This window comes from Rhizophagus irregularis, chromosome 12, assembly GCF_026210795.1.
Source record: "Rhizophagus irregularis chromosome 12, complete sequence".
In the NCBI taxonomy this organism is placed as follows: domain Eukaryota; kingdom Fungi; phylum Glomeromycota; class Glomeromycetes; order Glomerales; family Glomeraceae; genus Rhizophagus; species Rhizophagus irregularis.
In genome coordinates, this window is record NC_089440.1 from 4,639,002 (window position 1) to 4,655,459 (window position 16,458).

At 31.3% G+C, this 16,458-nt stretch overlaps 6 protein-coding genes across 6 annotated transcripts; 1 reads left to right on the top strand and 5 right to left on the bottom strand.

Moving 5' to 3' along the window:
- Window positions 1-1,966: 1,966 nt before the first annotated feature.
- Window positions 1,967-2,684, bottom strand: OCT59_004535 (uncharacterized protein; the record flags this gene model as incomplete). The annotated part of the gene is made up of 2 exons (XM_066148342.1): window positions 1,967-2,189; window positions 2,326-2,684. 2 exons carry the CDS (start codon window positions 2,682-2,684, stop codon window positions 1,967-1,969), a joined length of 582 nt encoding a protein of 193 aa, XP_065996950.1.
- A 38-nt stretch (window positions 2,685-2,722) lies between these two features.
- Window positions 2,723-3,798, bottom strand: OCT59_004536 (uncharacterized protein; the record flags this gene model as incomplete). Its single annotated transcript, XM_066148343.1, has 3 exons — window positions 2,723-3,271; window positions 3,392-3,575; window positions 3,725-3,798. 3 exons carry the CDS (start codon window positions 3,796-3,798, stop codon window positions 2,723-2,725), a joined length of 807 nt encoding a protein of 268 aa, XP_065996951.1.
- Window positions 3,799-6,987: 3,189 nt separating this feature from the next.
- OCT59_004537 (uncharacterized protein) lies at window positions 6,988-8,229 on the bottom strand (the record flags this gene model as incomplete). The annotated part of the gene is made up of 1 exon (XM_025310817.1): window positions 6,988-8,229. One exon carries the CDS (start codon window positions 8,227-8,229, stop codon window positions 6,988-6,990), a length of 1,242 nt encoding a protein of 413 aa, XP_025178328.1.
- Window positions 8,230-8,534: 305 nt separating this feature from the next.
- Window positions 8,535-9,210, top strand: OCT59_004538 (uncharacterized protein; the record flags this gene model as incomplete). Its single annotated transcript, XM_066148345.1, has 7 exons — window positions 8,535-8,554; window positions 8,634-8,673; window positions 8,745-8,784; window positions 8,865-8,894; window positions 8,975-9,004; window positions 9,086-9,115; window positions 9,197-9,210. 7 exons carry the CDS (start codon window positions 8,535-8,537, stop codon window positions 9,208-9,210), a joined length of 204 nt encoding a protein of 67 aa, XP_065996952.1.
- Window positions 9,211-10,872: 1,662 nt separating this feature from the next.
- Window positions 10,873-11,284, bottom strand: OCT59_004539 (uncharacterized protein; the record flags this gene model as incomplete). Its single annotated transcript, XM_066148346.1, has 2 exons — window positions 10,873-11,150; window positions 11,260-11,284. 2 exons carry the CDS (start codon window positions 11,282-11,284, stop codon window positions 10,873-10,875), a joined length of 303 nt encoding a protein of 100 aa, XP_065996953.1.
- Window positions 11,285-11,812: 528 nt separating this feature from the next.
- Window positions 11,813-13,829, bottom strand: OCT59_004540 (uncharacterized protein; the record flags this gene model as incomplete). The annotated part of the gene is made up of 5 exons (XM_066148347.1): window positions 11,813-12,094; window positions 12,274-12,471; window positions 12,548-12,820; window positions 12,893-13,281; window positions 13,352-13,829. 5 exons carry the CDS (start codon window positions 13,827-13,829, stop codon window positions 11,813-11,815), a joined length of 1,620 nt encoding a protein of 539 aa, XP_065996954.1.
- Between the last annotated feature and the right edge of the window lie 2,629 nt (window positions 13,830-16,458).

Consider the following 16,458-nt stretch of genomic DNA (forward strand, 5'->3'; position numbering starts at 1 on the left):
AGCATTAAGAGAAGCAACAGCTAACGAAGTAACAGAATTTTTATGGGAGGATATAATTTGCAGACATGGATGTCCTAAGAAAATAATAAGTGATAGAGGAACACATTTTAATAATAGAATGATGGAAAAACTAGTTGAAAGATGTGGGATAAATCATAGATTATCAACACCATATCATCCAGAAATGAATGGATTAGTAGAAAGATTCAATCGGACGCTATGTGAATCATTAGCAAAACTAGGAGGACAAGATTGGGATAGAAATATACCATCTGTGTTATTTGCATATAGAACAAAGAAACATAAGTCAAGTAATATGCAACCGCTTTATGTAACATATGGTAGGGAGGCAAGAATACCATTGGACAAGGATAAAAATAAAATGACTATGATGGAAAGAGTGAAAACGTTGATTGAAGATCTACTGAAAATAAGATTCAAAGTAAGGGAAAATTTGACGAAAGCACAGGTAAAACAGAAAGGATATCATGACGAAAAGTATAAAATAAAAGAAGAATTTGAAATAGGAGAAAAAGTGCTATTATATGAAGCATGGAGAGAAAAACAATGGTCAGAAAAATTACAGGAAAAGTGGAAAGGACCATATGTAATCCATGAGAAATTATTAAATGGATCTTATCGATTGAAAGAATTAAATGGACAAGTTCTAAAAACACCACAGAATGGTAAATGGTTGAAGAAATATCAAGATAGATTGAGGTTCGAACCCAGGATAGTGATTAAAGGGAAAGAAGTAATAGATAGAAGCGAGGGAATTTAAATTCGATTGAGACCCGAGTTCGATTCGATTTAGGATAGTTAATTAATTTTAGGAGTATTGTGGGGATACAATATTTATTGGTGGGGAAATTTTGTAGTATGCGGAACTAGATAGAAAATTAATTAAGAGCGAAGCGTAGGTATCTTAGTATTTTAGACGTATAGAGAAGAGCATAATAAGTGGCGCAGTAAGTCACATGAAATGATCAACCTAAATGATTGACATTAATGATAGGCAATTTGTTTATACCGATAAACAGGTTATCACATATTTGTTTACGATGATAAAATTAGATCGCCAAGAATTAGATTTTCAGGAATAGTAATAACACTCCTAGACACGAGTATAAACTGTATCTAGTATGAAAAGATAGAAGAGATATTCCAAGAAGGAAATATTAGATGAGATATTCAGGAAAGGAAATTTTAACTCCAGGACATGAGTATAAACTGTACCAATTAGAATAGATAAGTCACGTGAATTCAAGGGTAATCGATATAATATTTAAAGAACATCTATTTGATCTGAATAAACTAACAAATTTTTGAACAGATAATCTCAAGAAAGTGAAAGGATAGAATTTTTACCCTTATTATTTTGAATTTATTGTATTTTATTTCGTTATTAATATGGATTGACATCATTATTATTTCATATGAAAGTTGTGAAAGGCATGAATCTTTTAGATTCTATTAGTCCGAAAGAACAACATTTTTATTTTTATTGTGACCCTAGAAAAATGAACCACTAAACCAAGCTAACGAACATTATTTTACCAGTACATTAATGAAGATACTGACCCAATACATGAGTTTTCATGTACAATGAGGTATGCATGTGGCAGGTACATCCTTCAACGGTTTGTATTTCTCCTTGTAATCCAGTCAAAATTATTGGTGGTGCAATTGGATTAGTCCAATCATTTCCAATATCATGACCAAGCATAGTTGCTCCAAACGTTCTCAAGACGTTTTGAATCTGATTTATATTTGCCATTGTTATTGGTATCAGTGTTATAGGTACTATTGGTATTGTTGTTTCTTTCTTATTTTCTTCTTTTTCTTGCTTGCTATCTGAAAGTTCAGAAGGACTTTTTCCAGGTGTATTTATAAGTTTTTCAGACTCATCACTTGATTTTTCTTCTTCTTCCGAAGTAGTTTCTGATTCCCTTACAAAGTCTTTATTTTAAATTTCTTCTGACCCTGAATTTTCTTTTCCTGGCTCCCTTTGTGGATCTGATTCATCTGTATCTTCTTCATCTCTATTCCAAATTAATCCTCTATTTGCTAGATGTGAATGTAATATCCTGTAAACTTCCTTATCATCCTTTTCTCGTACAGATTTGTACTCCTTCACGAATCCATCTATGACTATTTCATATTGATCAAATCCTAGTCTTAATATCCTGCTGATATCCGCTTTTGTTAATTCATTTTTCGTCTCCAATAATAATTCATATACTGATGCTATTATCTTGTCGATTTCATCCTCCTCTTCACTTGATTCGCTTTCTACTTTTTTCTTTTTTTCGTTTCTTCGCTAACCATAGGTCTAATTCCCTCAATACAATTGGTTTCAATTCGTTCTTTATTTCTTGGAATTTCTCAATCAATCCTTCTGTGAATACTTCTTCTTCCGTGTATCCCATGTTCCATAATACCGATAATTCGCTCTCTAAAATCTCTATTCCTTTTTCTTGTGCCTTTTCTAACCATTCTGCAGTCTCCATCTTTCCCGCTTCTTCGTTGAATTGTTTTAATAATTCTCTTATCATTACCTTATTTTTCTCATTCATTGGATACATTTTTATCAGTCCTAAATATTCCTGTAGAAATCGCCTATTTCCTATATCTTTTTCATCGAATCTCCAATTGTATAGATGCCATATAGCATCATTTGACATTACTACACCCAAATTATCTATTATTTGTCTAAATCTCTCTATTGCTTCAGTGTTTTCTTGGGCTTTTGTCCTACCCATTCGTTTAATTCTTCTTTTAACTTATCATCTGATAGATTTTCCAATTCATTATACTTTACCCAAAATTCTATCGTAAGGATCTGTCCTAAATCATATCCCAATCTTATTACTCTTTCTATCTTTAATTCTTCTACTGATGCTCCTCGTCTTTCCAATCTTTCTTTGATTTCTGCTATACCAATACTTGATATTCCTTCATCATCGTTTTCACTATTATTTTCGCTCGCTTCAGAACTTACTAAATTAAATTCACTACTTCCAACATCACTAAATCTCATTTCAAATTGTTTACTTACTATAAATTCTTCAATTATTTCTTCTGTTAACTTACTATTTTTCCATCCATCTTTGTATTTAGGATATGACACTCTGGTCATATATCTCATACTCTTTTGGAATCTCATTATTCTCCATTTATTCTCTTTATTAGCTATCGTTTCTTCTAAATATAGCAATCCTTTGAAGTAATCTCTTGTTCTATCTGATTCCTCTATAACTCCTGTCTTTGTCTTGTACCATTCCCAGAATTCATTAAATCGTCTTTCTATCTCTCCTTCTCTGATACGATGTCAAAACTCTATGATTTCCTTGTTGGTTTGTATCTCCTCTTTTATCTCATCTATACCTACCATTACTTCTCCTTTATCATCCATTCTCACCCAGTTTTCTATAATCATTTCTATTATCGTCTCTATTCCTTTATACGTATGTCCTGGCCTTTCATCATATCTTATCGAATGTATTACTACGTTTATCGCTTTTTTCCTTCTCTTAATTTCTACTATCGCCTCATCTTCATTCGGTATTAAATTGCTAAAATTTATTATAGTGTTCCAATTATATGTTCCTATTTGTGGTATCAATTCCTTCAATATTCTCCAAAATTCTAAAAATTCTTTCGGTTCTTTCCTATTGTCTTTCAAATATCCGTAACATTTTCTGCATGATAGATCTTTTGATACCTACCCAATTTCTGTATGTGTCTTTGCATTTCATGATTGTCCCAAATATTTTGTAATCTATCCCAAATATCCATCTTATAAAATTTATCAATTCTCCCCGTTCCTGCTAGTCTATATATATTTTTAATAATTCTATAAATTTATACTTCTATTATTCTATATTAAATTATAGCTCCCTTTTAGCTCTTGGGATATAGTGCCCGTAACACTCTTGGTATTTAAATCATGTTGCCCCAGCTGGCTTTTCTTGGGATATAGTGCCCGACACACTAAGGGTTTTAAAATTTTATTGAGAGTTTCTTACAGCTTGCTCACAACCACTAGAGGGTATCAAGGTTGACCCACAACCTCTTAGAGATGTCAACAGTTATGTTCCATAATTAAACTACATCGTGTCTAACCACTTTAAGTGTCAACCGTTATATTCCATAGTCTAATTACATCGTATCTAACCATCTCCGTTTTGATCCATGTGTTTTTTTTATGGGTGTATCTATCCTCCTAAGAGTCAACTGCTATCCATGGATTACACAAGATCGAGTTTGGTGGAATTACCTTTTTCCCCTATACTAGGCTTAGCTTTACCACAAAATCGTGTATACTAGTTTCCAGGTTTGGAAGGAAATTCCTTATTTCGAATCACAAATTTATTGCTAGTAGTAGGTTTCTAAACAATCTTCAGAGTGCTTCCTGTATATAACCTTGCGCACGATTATGCCTGTTTAGGACAATAAAAATTTTCCAATTTTCTTAGGGCATTGGCGTATTCCCATTAAAATTAAAGTCCTAGATAAATCCACACCTAAGGTATTCCCCAGGTACCGCTTTTAAGATGCTGTCAGGATACCTCACACTTTCTGTCCCTTGAGTGGTTATTCAATCCTCCTTTAGGTTTGAGTGACCTTTCATGTAACAATTTACTCAAGTGGTTACTTGTGCCTAACTTACTTGTTCTTTCCAATTCTCTTGTGTTAGTACCGAATCTTATCTAGACCTCTAAATTTAATACCTACCAGATATTCTTATAAACTATGAATCATCTTTAACTATGAATCTACTTTGATTATATGAAGATAACCAATCATTTCTCGGAGCATGCACCAAAATGAAGGATGCACCTGCCACATGCATCGCTCATTATACATGAAAACTCATGTATTGGATCAGTATCTTCATGACGTTACAACATTTCATTAGCTTGGTTTAGTGATTCATTTTTCAGGGTCAAATAAAATGTTGTTCTTTCGGACTAATAAAATCTAAAAGATTTATGCCTTTCACAACTTTCAATAAAAGAAACAAAGTAAAAGTAATTCATAATTTGTTAATAATAATAAATTCATCAAATTCAAAATACAATAATAAGGGTAAAAATCTTATCAATTCACTTTTCTTCAAAATTATCTGTTCAAAATTTGTTAGTTTATTCAGATCAAATAAATGTCTGTTAAATAAGATTTTCAATTACCCTTGAACTCATATGACTTATCTATTCTAATTGGTTACAGTTTATCCTCATGTCCAGGAGTTGGATCATTACAATAACTCCATTGTAGACAAATAAATACAAATTGTTGATCATTAGTATCTCTCATCAATGTTAATCATCTAGGTCACTCAACATGTGACTTACTGCGCCTATTAACTTTTCATGTTATTTTCTATACGTCTAAAATACTAAGATACCTACGCCTAATTATTAATTAATTCTCTATCTAGTTCTGTATACTACAATGTTTATCTATGGCATCTTTAATTTTTTCATTTTTTAGATTAAACATTTCCAGTGAAAATTTTGAAAATAAAATGTCATATATCTCATTTAATTCCTTAACATATTGACCAATCAAAAATCGACTTAATCTATGTTGTAATAAGAGATACGTTGAATTCACTTCATCTATTGAATGTCTTTTAATAAGATGTTTTAAATAATTATTGTAGTATTTCCAATTTAGAGCGAGTCTTTCAAAACTCAATTTCTTTTTAAATTTTCTTCTTAAATATACAATGTATCATAAATCTTTATATAGTTGTGTATGTTGAAATGTTTTGTCACGGTCGATATTAACGAAAATTTCTTTAGATCGAATATATTGTTGTTTAATTTTCAATAAATTATTTTTAAAAAATGACCACTTTTCTTCTATTGAACCATTTAAATTAAAAGAAGTAGCAACCTTTTTTAAATCATCTTGGAAACTTAAAAGATCTTTTTCTTCAGTATTATCAAAATCAAAAATATGTCTAATTAAATTCGTATTAGTCGTATTCATTTTTTTTGCCTGTAAAATCAGATAAATCAAATCTTCATTAATAAAATCAAAAGTTAATAAAGCGTGATCCATTTTAATTATATCTCTTATATTAATAATTTTTGCTTTCAATGTTTTCGTGAAAAGATTTTCTGATATCCATATATAATCAATTCTTGAGTTGAAACGACCAAAAAAAGTCATTATTTCTTTTGTATTATCCATATCATAAGATTCTTTATGAACATCCCATAAATTAAGATCCTCTAATTTTTGAAAAATTTTCAACATTTTTGGTATAGATTGTTTATTATCTTGTCGTTTTTTAAACCTACGATATTGTAAATTAAAATCACCACAACAAATAATTTCCATTTTTTGAGACTTAGCATTTTTAATCCGTTTAATTACATGTGTATTCATATCAATTTTGTTGTTCATATTTACACCAGTACGATGATTAGCTAAATTATAAAATAATATTAAACGTAATTTTTTGTTATTCTTAAAAGAAAAGTCAACTATTAATATTCGTCCATTAATTTTTTCTATATTGAATATATGTTTTTCTAAATTATTGCGTATTAAATGCATAACTCCTTTTCCAATAGCATTTTTATTATCATTATGTGAAATAATTTTATATCCAGCTTTATCTGCGTTGAAAAAGTTAATTTCTTTGTCGGCTTTTTGTGTTTCCGTAATACCCATAATATCGATACCATTTTTTCTTATATAGTCAAAAATATTGTTCAATTTATATTCTGTTAAAGTACATACATTGAGCACCACTATTTTTGTAAAATATTTCTGATTAACATGCTCATTATTAACCATATTTATGTTATTGTTAATTTGATTTGGAATTGTATCATCTTTTGAAATGTTCATTAAGTTTGTTTTTTTCTTCTTTTTCTTTTTTCTTTTATAATTAATTAAATGTGGGGGTGGATTGTTAGAATAATTATTAATTAAATTGTTATTATTAGGTTGTACAATCATTAGGATTTAAAAAGTGGATTCAAACTGGTTGGTTGAATTGCTAGTACCCCCAATACTTGCAATTTTGTTTGTAGTAGAATCATTTTGTTCTTTATTGGAAAGTTGTCCAGTGAGTTTCGTGATCATATTGTACATATTATTTAGCAAACTATCTTGTTTTTCTACTCGTGATTCTAAGTTAAGAACTAAGTTGTTGTCATCATTTTCACTTGAAGATGAGTCAGGTTTGGCACGCTTGTTATTATCGTTAACTATTGGTAATTTGTTAGGCTTATGTTGGGGACCTTTACGATTATTATTATTTTTAAAGGTTTCTTTAATTGAATTGATTTCTTTTCTAACTATATCATTTTCTTTTCTAAATTCGGTAATCATTGCATTTAAAGTAGTGAGTTGTTTTTTAATATCTGATAAATCATTATGTGAAGATGTATGTTTATTGTTATTTAGATCATGCATAGAGCCTCCTTTCCTAGTACCGCCTTGAATTGGGTTGTAGTTGTTGTCACTTATATCTTTTTCGTTACCCCAAGCTTGCATTTCTTCTTCACTAAAGGTGTAAGTATTGTTATTACGTTGTCGATTGATAATATTATTTTGATTCCAATGTCGTTGTCGACTATTAGGATATCTATTTTCCTTAGTAGCATCGGCGTATGAATTGAATCTAGATTTATTATGATTTTTAAACTGTTGGAGCAGTTGGTTACGATTTAATTTATTTGAACGTTGTCGTAATTCTGTTTGACATTCCTTCGCTACATGTCCCGTATATCCACATCTATGACAAGATTTGGTATCTAACGGGGACCATTCTAGTTGTTGACCTTCATATTCATATACATTATTGGTTGCAATACTAAAATCTTCATCATTTTTAAAATATACAAAAGCATATTTCATAGGTTTATATGTCACGGGGTTGCGTGGAATAAAAATAGACGTAGCGCTAGTTTCTGTAACCAATGGTTGTAAATCACGTGCACAAGTATTGAACGGTAAACCATTAATTTTTGCTGCAAATTGGAACCTTTCAGATTTTTTATCTTCAGATAGCAAAACAGGTATCACCGAGAGACATTCTTTAAACGCCCATACACTCCATTGAGCGTAAAAAGGTTGTAAACTAAGTTCATCTTTGTAGGTTATAAAAGCTTGTCTGTATATACCTTTAAGTCGTGTGGTAATGCCATCTTCTTCTAACTCTCCATATCGACTAAAAACAGCCTTCAAATTATAATTTTCCATATATAACGGTATATTAAATACCTTGATAGTACGACTTTCACGAGTTTGAAAAAGTTGTTTTCGTTTTTCTTGTAAATTATCTACAGTCCCCTCTCGATATAACGAACCCTAGGTTCCAGCTTATCAGGGCTTCGTTATAAGCAACTTCGTTAACACTATAACGAATTATTCGGTATTGTATAACGAATTCTTCAGTATAGGAATATCGGTTATACAGATCATGTGACTTGTTGATCTGATTACCGATAATTTAACATTTTTTTTAATCTTTTTTTTATAGGGGTGCTTTCTAAACTTCAAAATAGATGCCTAGAATGAGAAGTAAGTGGGAACTGGGGGGTTTTTTATATTATTTTCATTTAAGAACATTTACTAATGTTCTTTTTTTATTTTTTTTATTGTAGGGAACTTCCTGGACTTCAAAATGGACGCTTGAGACGAGAAGTAAGTGGGAAACTCAATTTTTTTTATTTAAGAACATTTACTAATGTTCTTTTTTTATTTTTTTATTATAGGGAACTTCCTGGACTTTGAAATGGACGCTTGAGACAAGAAGTAAGTGGGGAACTCAATTTTTTTTATTAATTTCGTTTAAGAACATTTACTAATGTTCTTTTTTATTTTTTTTATTGTAGGAACTTCAAAATGGATGCTTGAGACAAGAAGTAAGTGGGGAACTCGATTTTTTTTATTAATTTCGTTTAAGAACATTTACTAATATTCTTTTTTATTTTTTTTATTGTAGAGACTTCGAAATGGACGCTTGAGACAAGAAGTAAGTGGGACAACTCAATTTTTTCTTTTAATTTCGTTTAAGAACATTTACTAATATTATTTTTTATTTTTTTTATTGTAGGGACTTCGAAATGGACGCTTGAGACAAGAAGTAAGTGGGACAACTCAATTTTTTCTTTTAATTTTGTTTAAGAACATTTACTAATGTTCTTTTTTTATTTTTTTATTATAGGGAATGCTTCCTGAAGTATTCTATATAAAAATGTTTATTATAATTCCTTTCTTTTGTAGGAATGCTGTTTAACAATAACTGACTATATAATAAATAAATTATTAATGATATATTAATTTAACTAGGAGTGTCCTTACCCCTGTGATAAATATAAATTAATAACAATTCACATCGAATCCTAATACAACCGAATTAATGTAAATTAATGTAATTCTGCCTAAATATTAAATAAAATAGCCAGAATTATTAATCCTGATACGATCCTGATACAATCCTGATCCATAATTTAAATATAAAACACAGGGGTGATATTTAATGTCATAATGCATCAATATTTATTAATAATTACATTTAATTATAAACTATAGAAATTCTTCGTTATAACTGAAAAAAAATTCGTTATAAAAAAAATCTGTTATATCGAGAGGCATTTTTATATAAGAAATTCACACACTTTACTTCATACTACGTTATACGGTAAATAAATAGTAAACTTCGTTATATCAAGGTTTTTTTCATATTTAAAATCGGTACCATACTGTATGATCCGTTATATCGTGTTATTCGCTATATCAAGGTTTGCTGTAGAGAGGGGTGACTGTACTTTCTTAAAAGAATAAATGACATTATTTTCTTCTCGCTCGGTTGCACTAGGCAAATTAAAAGTCATATTACATAAGCTATTTAAATCGTCTTCGGTGTTGACTTTAATACTAATCACGTGACAGTATTTTTGTTCTTGACTGGTATCATCAGTCGATCTAATCAGTTTTTTTTCTTCAAAAGTGGTAACGACGTCGATTTTTGATTTGATAATTTTGACAATATAATGACAAAACTGTGTACTTTTGGGCGCCTCCGGTGAAGGATGCACCTGCCACATGCATACCTCATTGTACATGAAAACTCATGTATTGGGTCAGTATCTTCATTAATGTACTGGTAAAATAATGTTCGTTAGCTTGGTTTAGTGGTTCATTTTTCTAGGGTCACAATAAAAATAAAAATGTTGTTCTTTCGGACTAATAGAATCTAAAAGATTCATGTCTTTCACAACTTTCATATGAAATAATAATGATGTCAATCCATATTAATAACGAAATAAAATACAATAAATTCAAAATAATAAGGGTAAAAATTCTATCCTTTCACTTTCTCGAAATTATCTGTTCAAAAATTTGTTAGTTTATTCAGATCAAATAAATGTTCTTTAAATATTATATCGATTACCCTTGAATTCACGTGACTTATCTATTCTAATTGGTACAGTTTATACTCATGTCCTGGAGTTAAAATTTCCTTTCCTGAATATCTCATCTAATATTTCCTTCTTGGAATATCTCTTCTAATATTTCCTTCTTGGAATATCTCTTCTATCTTTTCATACTAGATACAGTTTATACTCGTGTCTAGGAGTGTTATTACTATTCCTGAAAATCTAATTCTTGGCGATCTAATTTTATCATCGTAAACAAATATGTGATAACCTGTTTATCGGTATAAACAAATTGCCTATCATTAATGTCAATCATTTAGGTTGATCATTTCATGTGACTTACTGCGCCACTTATTATGCTCTTCTCTATACGTCTAAAATACTAAGATACCTACGCCTCGCTCTTAATTAATTTTCTATCTAGTTCTGCATACTACACCAGAATATTATAAGTTGCTTTTCATGTGTTATGTTTAGACAAGACGATTGGTGAAAATTCGGCGTCAGCCATTTCTTTTTCAGGCAATTGATTATCGGCAGATGGATTATCAAAATGTGAGTCATCACGCATCGATTGATCATCTTGATCTTGTGTGTTGATCTTTTGTAGTACATCTGAATAATCTTCATTAGCTTTTCCTTTGTTCGCAGTTGGTGTTGCAGAGGTTGATTGTGTTACAATAGGATCAACATTTTTCAGGGTCTCGCCAGTTTTGGTTTTCCTTTTTTGCTGCGTATCTTGTGGATTATAAGCAACGAAAGGGTCGAGTAGTAGTATGAAAACCCCAATTCTGGCTCACTCCCACCATATAATCTAAAATACTACCACTTTATATAATCTAATTACCACTATCATATAACTTAATTACCATCATATAATCTACCTACCACTTTTAATATAATTTAACTACCACTTTATATAATCTAGTTACCACCATCATATAATTTTAATTACCACCCACTAGTCGAAATAAGGCAAATCGGCTAAAAATCGGATATCCGATTTTAGGTCAAATTACGGCTGAAATATGTCCGATTTTTACAAAAAAAATATATTCCGATTGTTATCCGATTGACTGCCAATCAGATGTACTTCGGAACTTAAATCGGACATAAATCAGAACTAAATCATACTAAATTCGGACAGTCAATCAGATGTACTTCGGAACTTAAATCGGACATAAATCAGAACTAAATCATACTAAATTCGGACAGTCAATCAGATGTACTTTGAAACTTAAATCGGACATAAATCAGAACTAAATCATACTAAATTCGGAAAATTATTATATATAGAAAATTCGATTTAAATTTATTATCGTTATATATTAATTATCAGAAATATTTACGAATAATACATGAAAAAAAAATTTAAAATAAATGTAATCGATAGTCCCGCTTCATTCAGCTAAATCATCACCGGCTCCACTTTTTTGACTATCGATTAACACCTCTTCCGTTTCTTCACCATAGTCTTCATCTTCGTCGAAACCACTTCTACTATCGATTTCCGTATCATATATAAAATCCTCTTGCTCGACATATGACCATTGTGGAGCATCTTCAGGGTGCATTCGGTCGAAGTGTTGAACTTCATCATCATACTGGCGAGGTCGTTGTAATTTTGCCGTTTGAATATCTGCCGAATGTGAGTCGATGACGTTTCGAAGTAAATTTTTTAGCTAAAAAAAATAATATAATAAAATAAATACAAAATAAAGAAAGGAACAAGAGTGATATATCGAAGTATAAATATCGAAGTATAAATATCGAAGTATAAATATCGAAGTATAAATATCTAAGTATAATAAATATCGAAGTATAATAAATATCGAAGTATAATAAATATCGAAGTATAAACCTCTTGTGATCGCCAAGAATAATCATAGACGCATACGATCGTCTTATCTGGATTCTCTTCATCTGACTCACTGATTTCCGGCGAGTGGTAAGATCGATTTGCCAACATTTTTAATAATTGGCGTTTTTCATAACCAATTATTCTTTCGTCACTTTTCCTATAAAGATCCTTTGCAGCCTTAATTCGACGCAATTTTTTCTTAAATGATAAATATATAAGAAAATTAGCATAAATCATTAACATGATGATAAAGGAAAAAATTCGACAATTTTACATTTTGTACGCGACTGTTGTTGTGAACTCTGCGACTGTCCTCGTCGCTTTTTCCACTTTTTTTCAGTTGTGTTTGTGATCTTCGCGACTTATGGAGGGCGCTTAACCAGTTCGTCAATTGTGCTACTGAAGGTTTATAATTCGGAAACATCGCCCTTCGAAGTTCGGGAATTAATCTACTGCGAATTTCAACATTTTTTGGACTATTAAACGTTTCGTTATTATCCAAATTGTCATTAGGTTTAATAGTTTTGAGGATCATTTTCATTTCAATCTTTAAATCAGAACAATTAGTATAAAAGTATAAAGACTGTACAATTCTGCCTAAAATTACAAAATTACAAACCCTCGCATCCTTTTCACGTTGTTCTTCTTGTTCTTCTTTTGGTTGATTTTCGGCGTAGTGTACCGTCTTCTTTACTTTTTTTGACCCATCCGATTTGAACCGTTTTGCTAACCGTTCTTCTGGAACATCAATAAAATCAAGGCTTTCAGATGATGATCGTATCTGGTATTGTTCGAGTTTCGTTTTTAATTCGTTAACCTCTTCTTTCAAGTCGTCATTTTCAGAACCGAATTCTGCGTTAACACCAGCAAGAAATTCGTTATCTTTTCGTAAGCGAGCTATTTCAGTGGCAACGACAGCTGTATGTTTGGTTAATTCATTATTTCGTCGTTCTAACTGTAAACACTTCGCACGCAAATCGGATACTTCTTGAGATAACCTCCGATTCTCTGTATAAAAATGTAAAATCAACAAAAAAAAAATACTAAATCTAACTGACGATATATACACGATACAGACCTGTTGATGCATCATCATCATCGCGGGTAGGTTCATTAGTTTGATATCTGACCGGAAGCCGAAGATTTTTATATCTCTCTTTTACACTTTGGACTCGTTCATGACTTGGCGCAGCAGATGGTGGTTGAGTATTGGACGAATCCGGAAGCCGAAGATTTTTATATCTCTCTTTTACACTTTGAGCTCGTTCATGACTTGGCGCAGCAGATGGTTGTTGAGTATTGGACGAATTTTTATTGATGTTAGTAGTTTGAGCTTGCTCATGAATTGGAGTGGCAGTCCCTTCAACAGCTTGTTGGATATTGGACGAACTTTTATTGATGTTAGTAGTTTGAGCTCGCTCATGAATTGGGGTGGCAGTTCCTTCAACAGCTTGTTGGATATTGGACGAACTTTTATTGATGTTAGTAATCGTTTTATTTCGATTATCACTAGCCAAACCTTTTTCAGTATTTTTATTTTTTCTATTTTGGATCATTATTTTTTTTGGTTGCGAATTTTGGCTCTTTATTTTTTTATTTTTTTTTTGGTTGCGAAGAGTATTAGACGTTAAAACTCTAAAAAGAAAAGGTGAGAAAAAATGAAGTTTTATTTAAAAAATTAAACTTTAAGAAACTTTCGCCATCATACTGATCGAATAGTCTATTTTATTATTAATATTATTAATCGAACGATTTGAACGCAAATCGACATCATGTAATATTTATAATTTAAGTGATAGTTGATGATTTTAATAAATTTAATATAATTTAAGTATTATATCGACAATTAAACTCTAAAAAGATTAAACTCTAAAAAGAAAAAGGTTGGTGAGAAAAAATGAAGTTGTTTAAAAAATTAAACTTTAAGAAACTTTCGCCATCATACTGATCGATCGAATAGTCTATTTTATTATCAATATTATTAATCGAATGATTTATATTTATAATTTAAGTGTAGATTGATGATTTTAATAAATTTAGTATTACATCGACGCAGTTGATGATTTTAATAAAATTTATTCTAATTTAAGTATTTTAAACGAATTATATTGATATTATTGATATATTATTAACAATTAACTTTATTTCGAAAAACGTTCACAAAAATGATGAGAAAAAGATCATTATCAAGTATACTCAATGAAGAATCAGATTCTAGACCTCATGCCATACCTTCATCACGTATACAAAGAACCAGATCAGTGTCAAATATAATTGACGAAGAATCTTCAAATCAATCTTATCCTACATCATCACGTATTGGAAGGTTAGTTGCATGTAATTGTTCTGAATGTAATGGACGATTAGTAGATCCTCGTACGAAAACTATCCATGAAATTAACCAAGATTCAGAGGATGATGATTCAGAAAGAACAGAAGTACATCTACCTGATGAAGCTGAATTGCCTAGTGACGAACCATACGAAAGTGCCTCAATATCAGATGAACCACGAATGAGAGAATCAGAAGCTGAATTGCCTAGTAGACAACGATCAAGAAAATATGTTCGACCGGTTATAATTGCTGAATTAGGAGATACAGTAGATGATAAATCTTCTGAATCTTCTGAATATACTACGGAGGAAGATGCAAATATCGATGATAGAAATGAATCATCCGATAATGAACCATCCAATGATGACGAATACCAGGAAATTTTTGAAGATTATTCATGTCCACCTTTCGAACCATTTCAAGATTCTGATACTGAACAATCAATAAATAATCGGTTCTTATGGATATTATTATGGATCATGAGCTTCCGAACCAGGTTTAACTTACCAGAAACAGCTACAGAATCATTGATAAAATTCTTGAAGCTTGTTCTAACAGAAATCGGTAGTCCTGATTTTGACACATTTCCTGACACTTTATATCTAGCAAGAAAAGCCCTTAATCTTGAAGACCGGTTTCATAGTTTTGTGGCGTGTTCCAAATGCCACAAATTATACAACAAACAGGAAATAAAAAGTTTTCTCCAAAATGAGCAACCTGCCATCATGAAGTGTTGCCATGTCGAATTTCCTAATTCGACAACTCGAAGATTAAGGTTGTGCCAAACACCTTTGGCACAGAAAACAACATTGTTAAATAACCAAATTTCAATCAAACCTGAATTATTATTTCCGTTTGTGAGTATTAAGCAGCAATTGGAAGCAATGTATCGTCAACCTAACTTTGAAAATTCTCTAAGGCATTGGATAAATCGTCCAACTTTCGATAATATCCTAACTGATATATACGATAGTGAAGTTTGGAAAACTTTTAAAGAAACGACAGATGAAAGTTCGAATAATTTTTTCCGATCTGATGTTGCTGATTCGCACCTCGGATTGATTTTGAATTTGGATTGGTTTCAACCCTTCGACGGCACAATCCACAGCACCGGAGTAATATACGCTGCAATCGGTAACCTTCCGAGGGATGTCAGATTCAAGCGCAATAATATCTTGATTCTTGGCTTATTACCCGGCCCAGATGAAGTAAGTTTACATAAGATTAACCACTATCTGGCGCCAATCATTGATGAGTTGAAGTCACTTTGGGAAGGAGTGACATTAAATAAAACGTATGAATGTCAAGAAGGGAAAAGAATTCGCGCAGCTCTGATTCTTGTTTCATGTGACATACCGGCTGCAAGAAAAATTTGCGGACATATTTCCGCTTTGGTGTCGTGTCATAGATGCGAAAAGAAGGCAAATTATGAAAATCAGCAGCATAATTTCGCTGGGATAAATGAAATGGACGAATGGTTTACTTGCCGTGATTCGGCTCAACATCGTCAAGATGCTATAGGATGGAGACGCTGTAATTCAGACGCAGCAAGAAAGCGATTTGTAAAGCAAACTGGAGTTAGATGGTCCGAATTATTGCGTCTACCATATTTCGATCCAATTCGGTTCATTACAATCGACCCGATGCACTGCTTGTTTCTGGGCATCGCAAAATGGATTGTAAGAAGACTTTGGATCGAAAATGGCGTATTAACAACACATATTTTGAAAACAGTTCAGAAAAAAATGGATGAATTTAAAGTTCCAGCTGACTTGGGTCGAATCCCGGGAAAAGTTGATTGTGGAGATGGGTTTTCAAATTTTACTGCGGATCAATGGCAAATATTTTTTA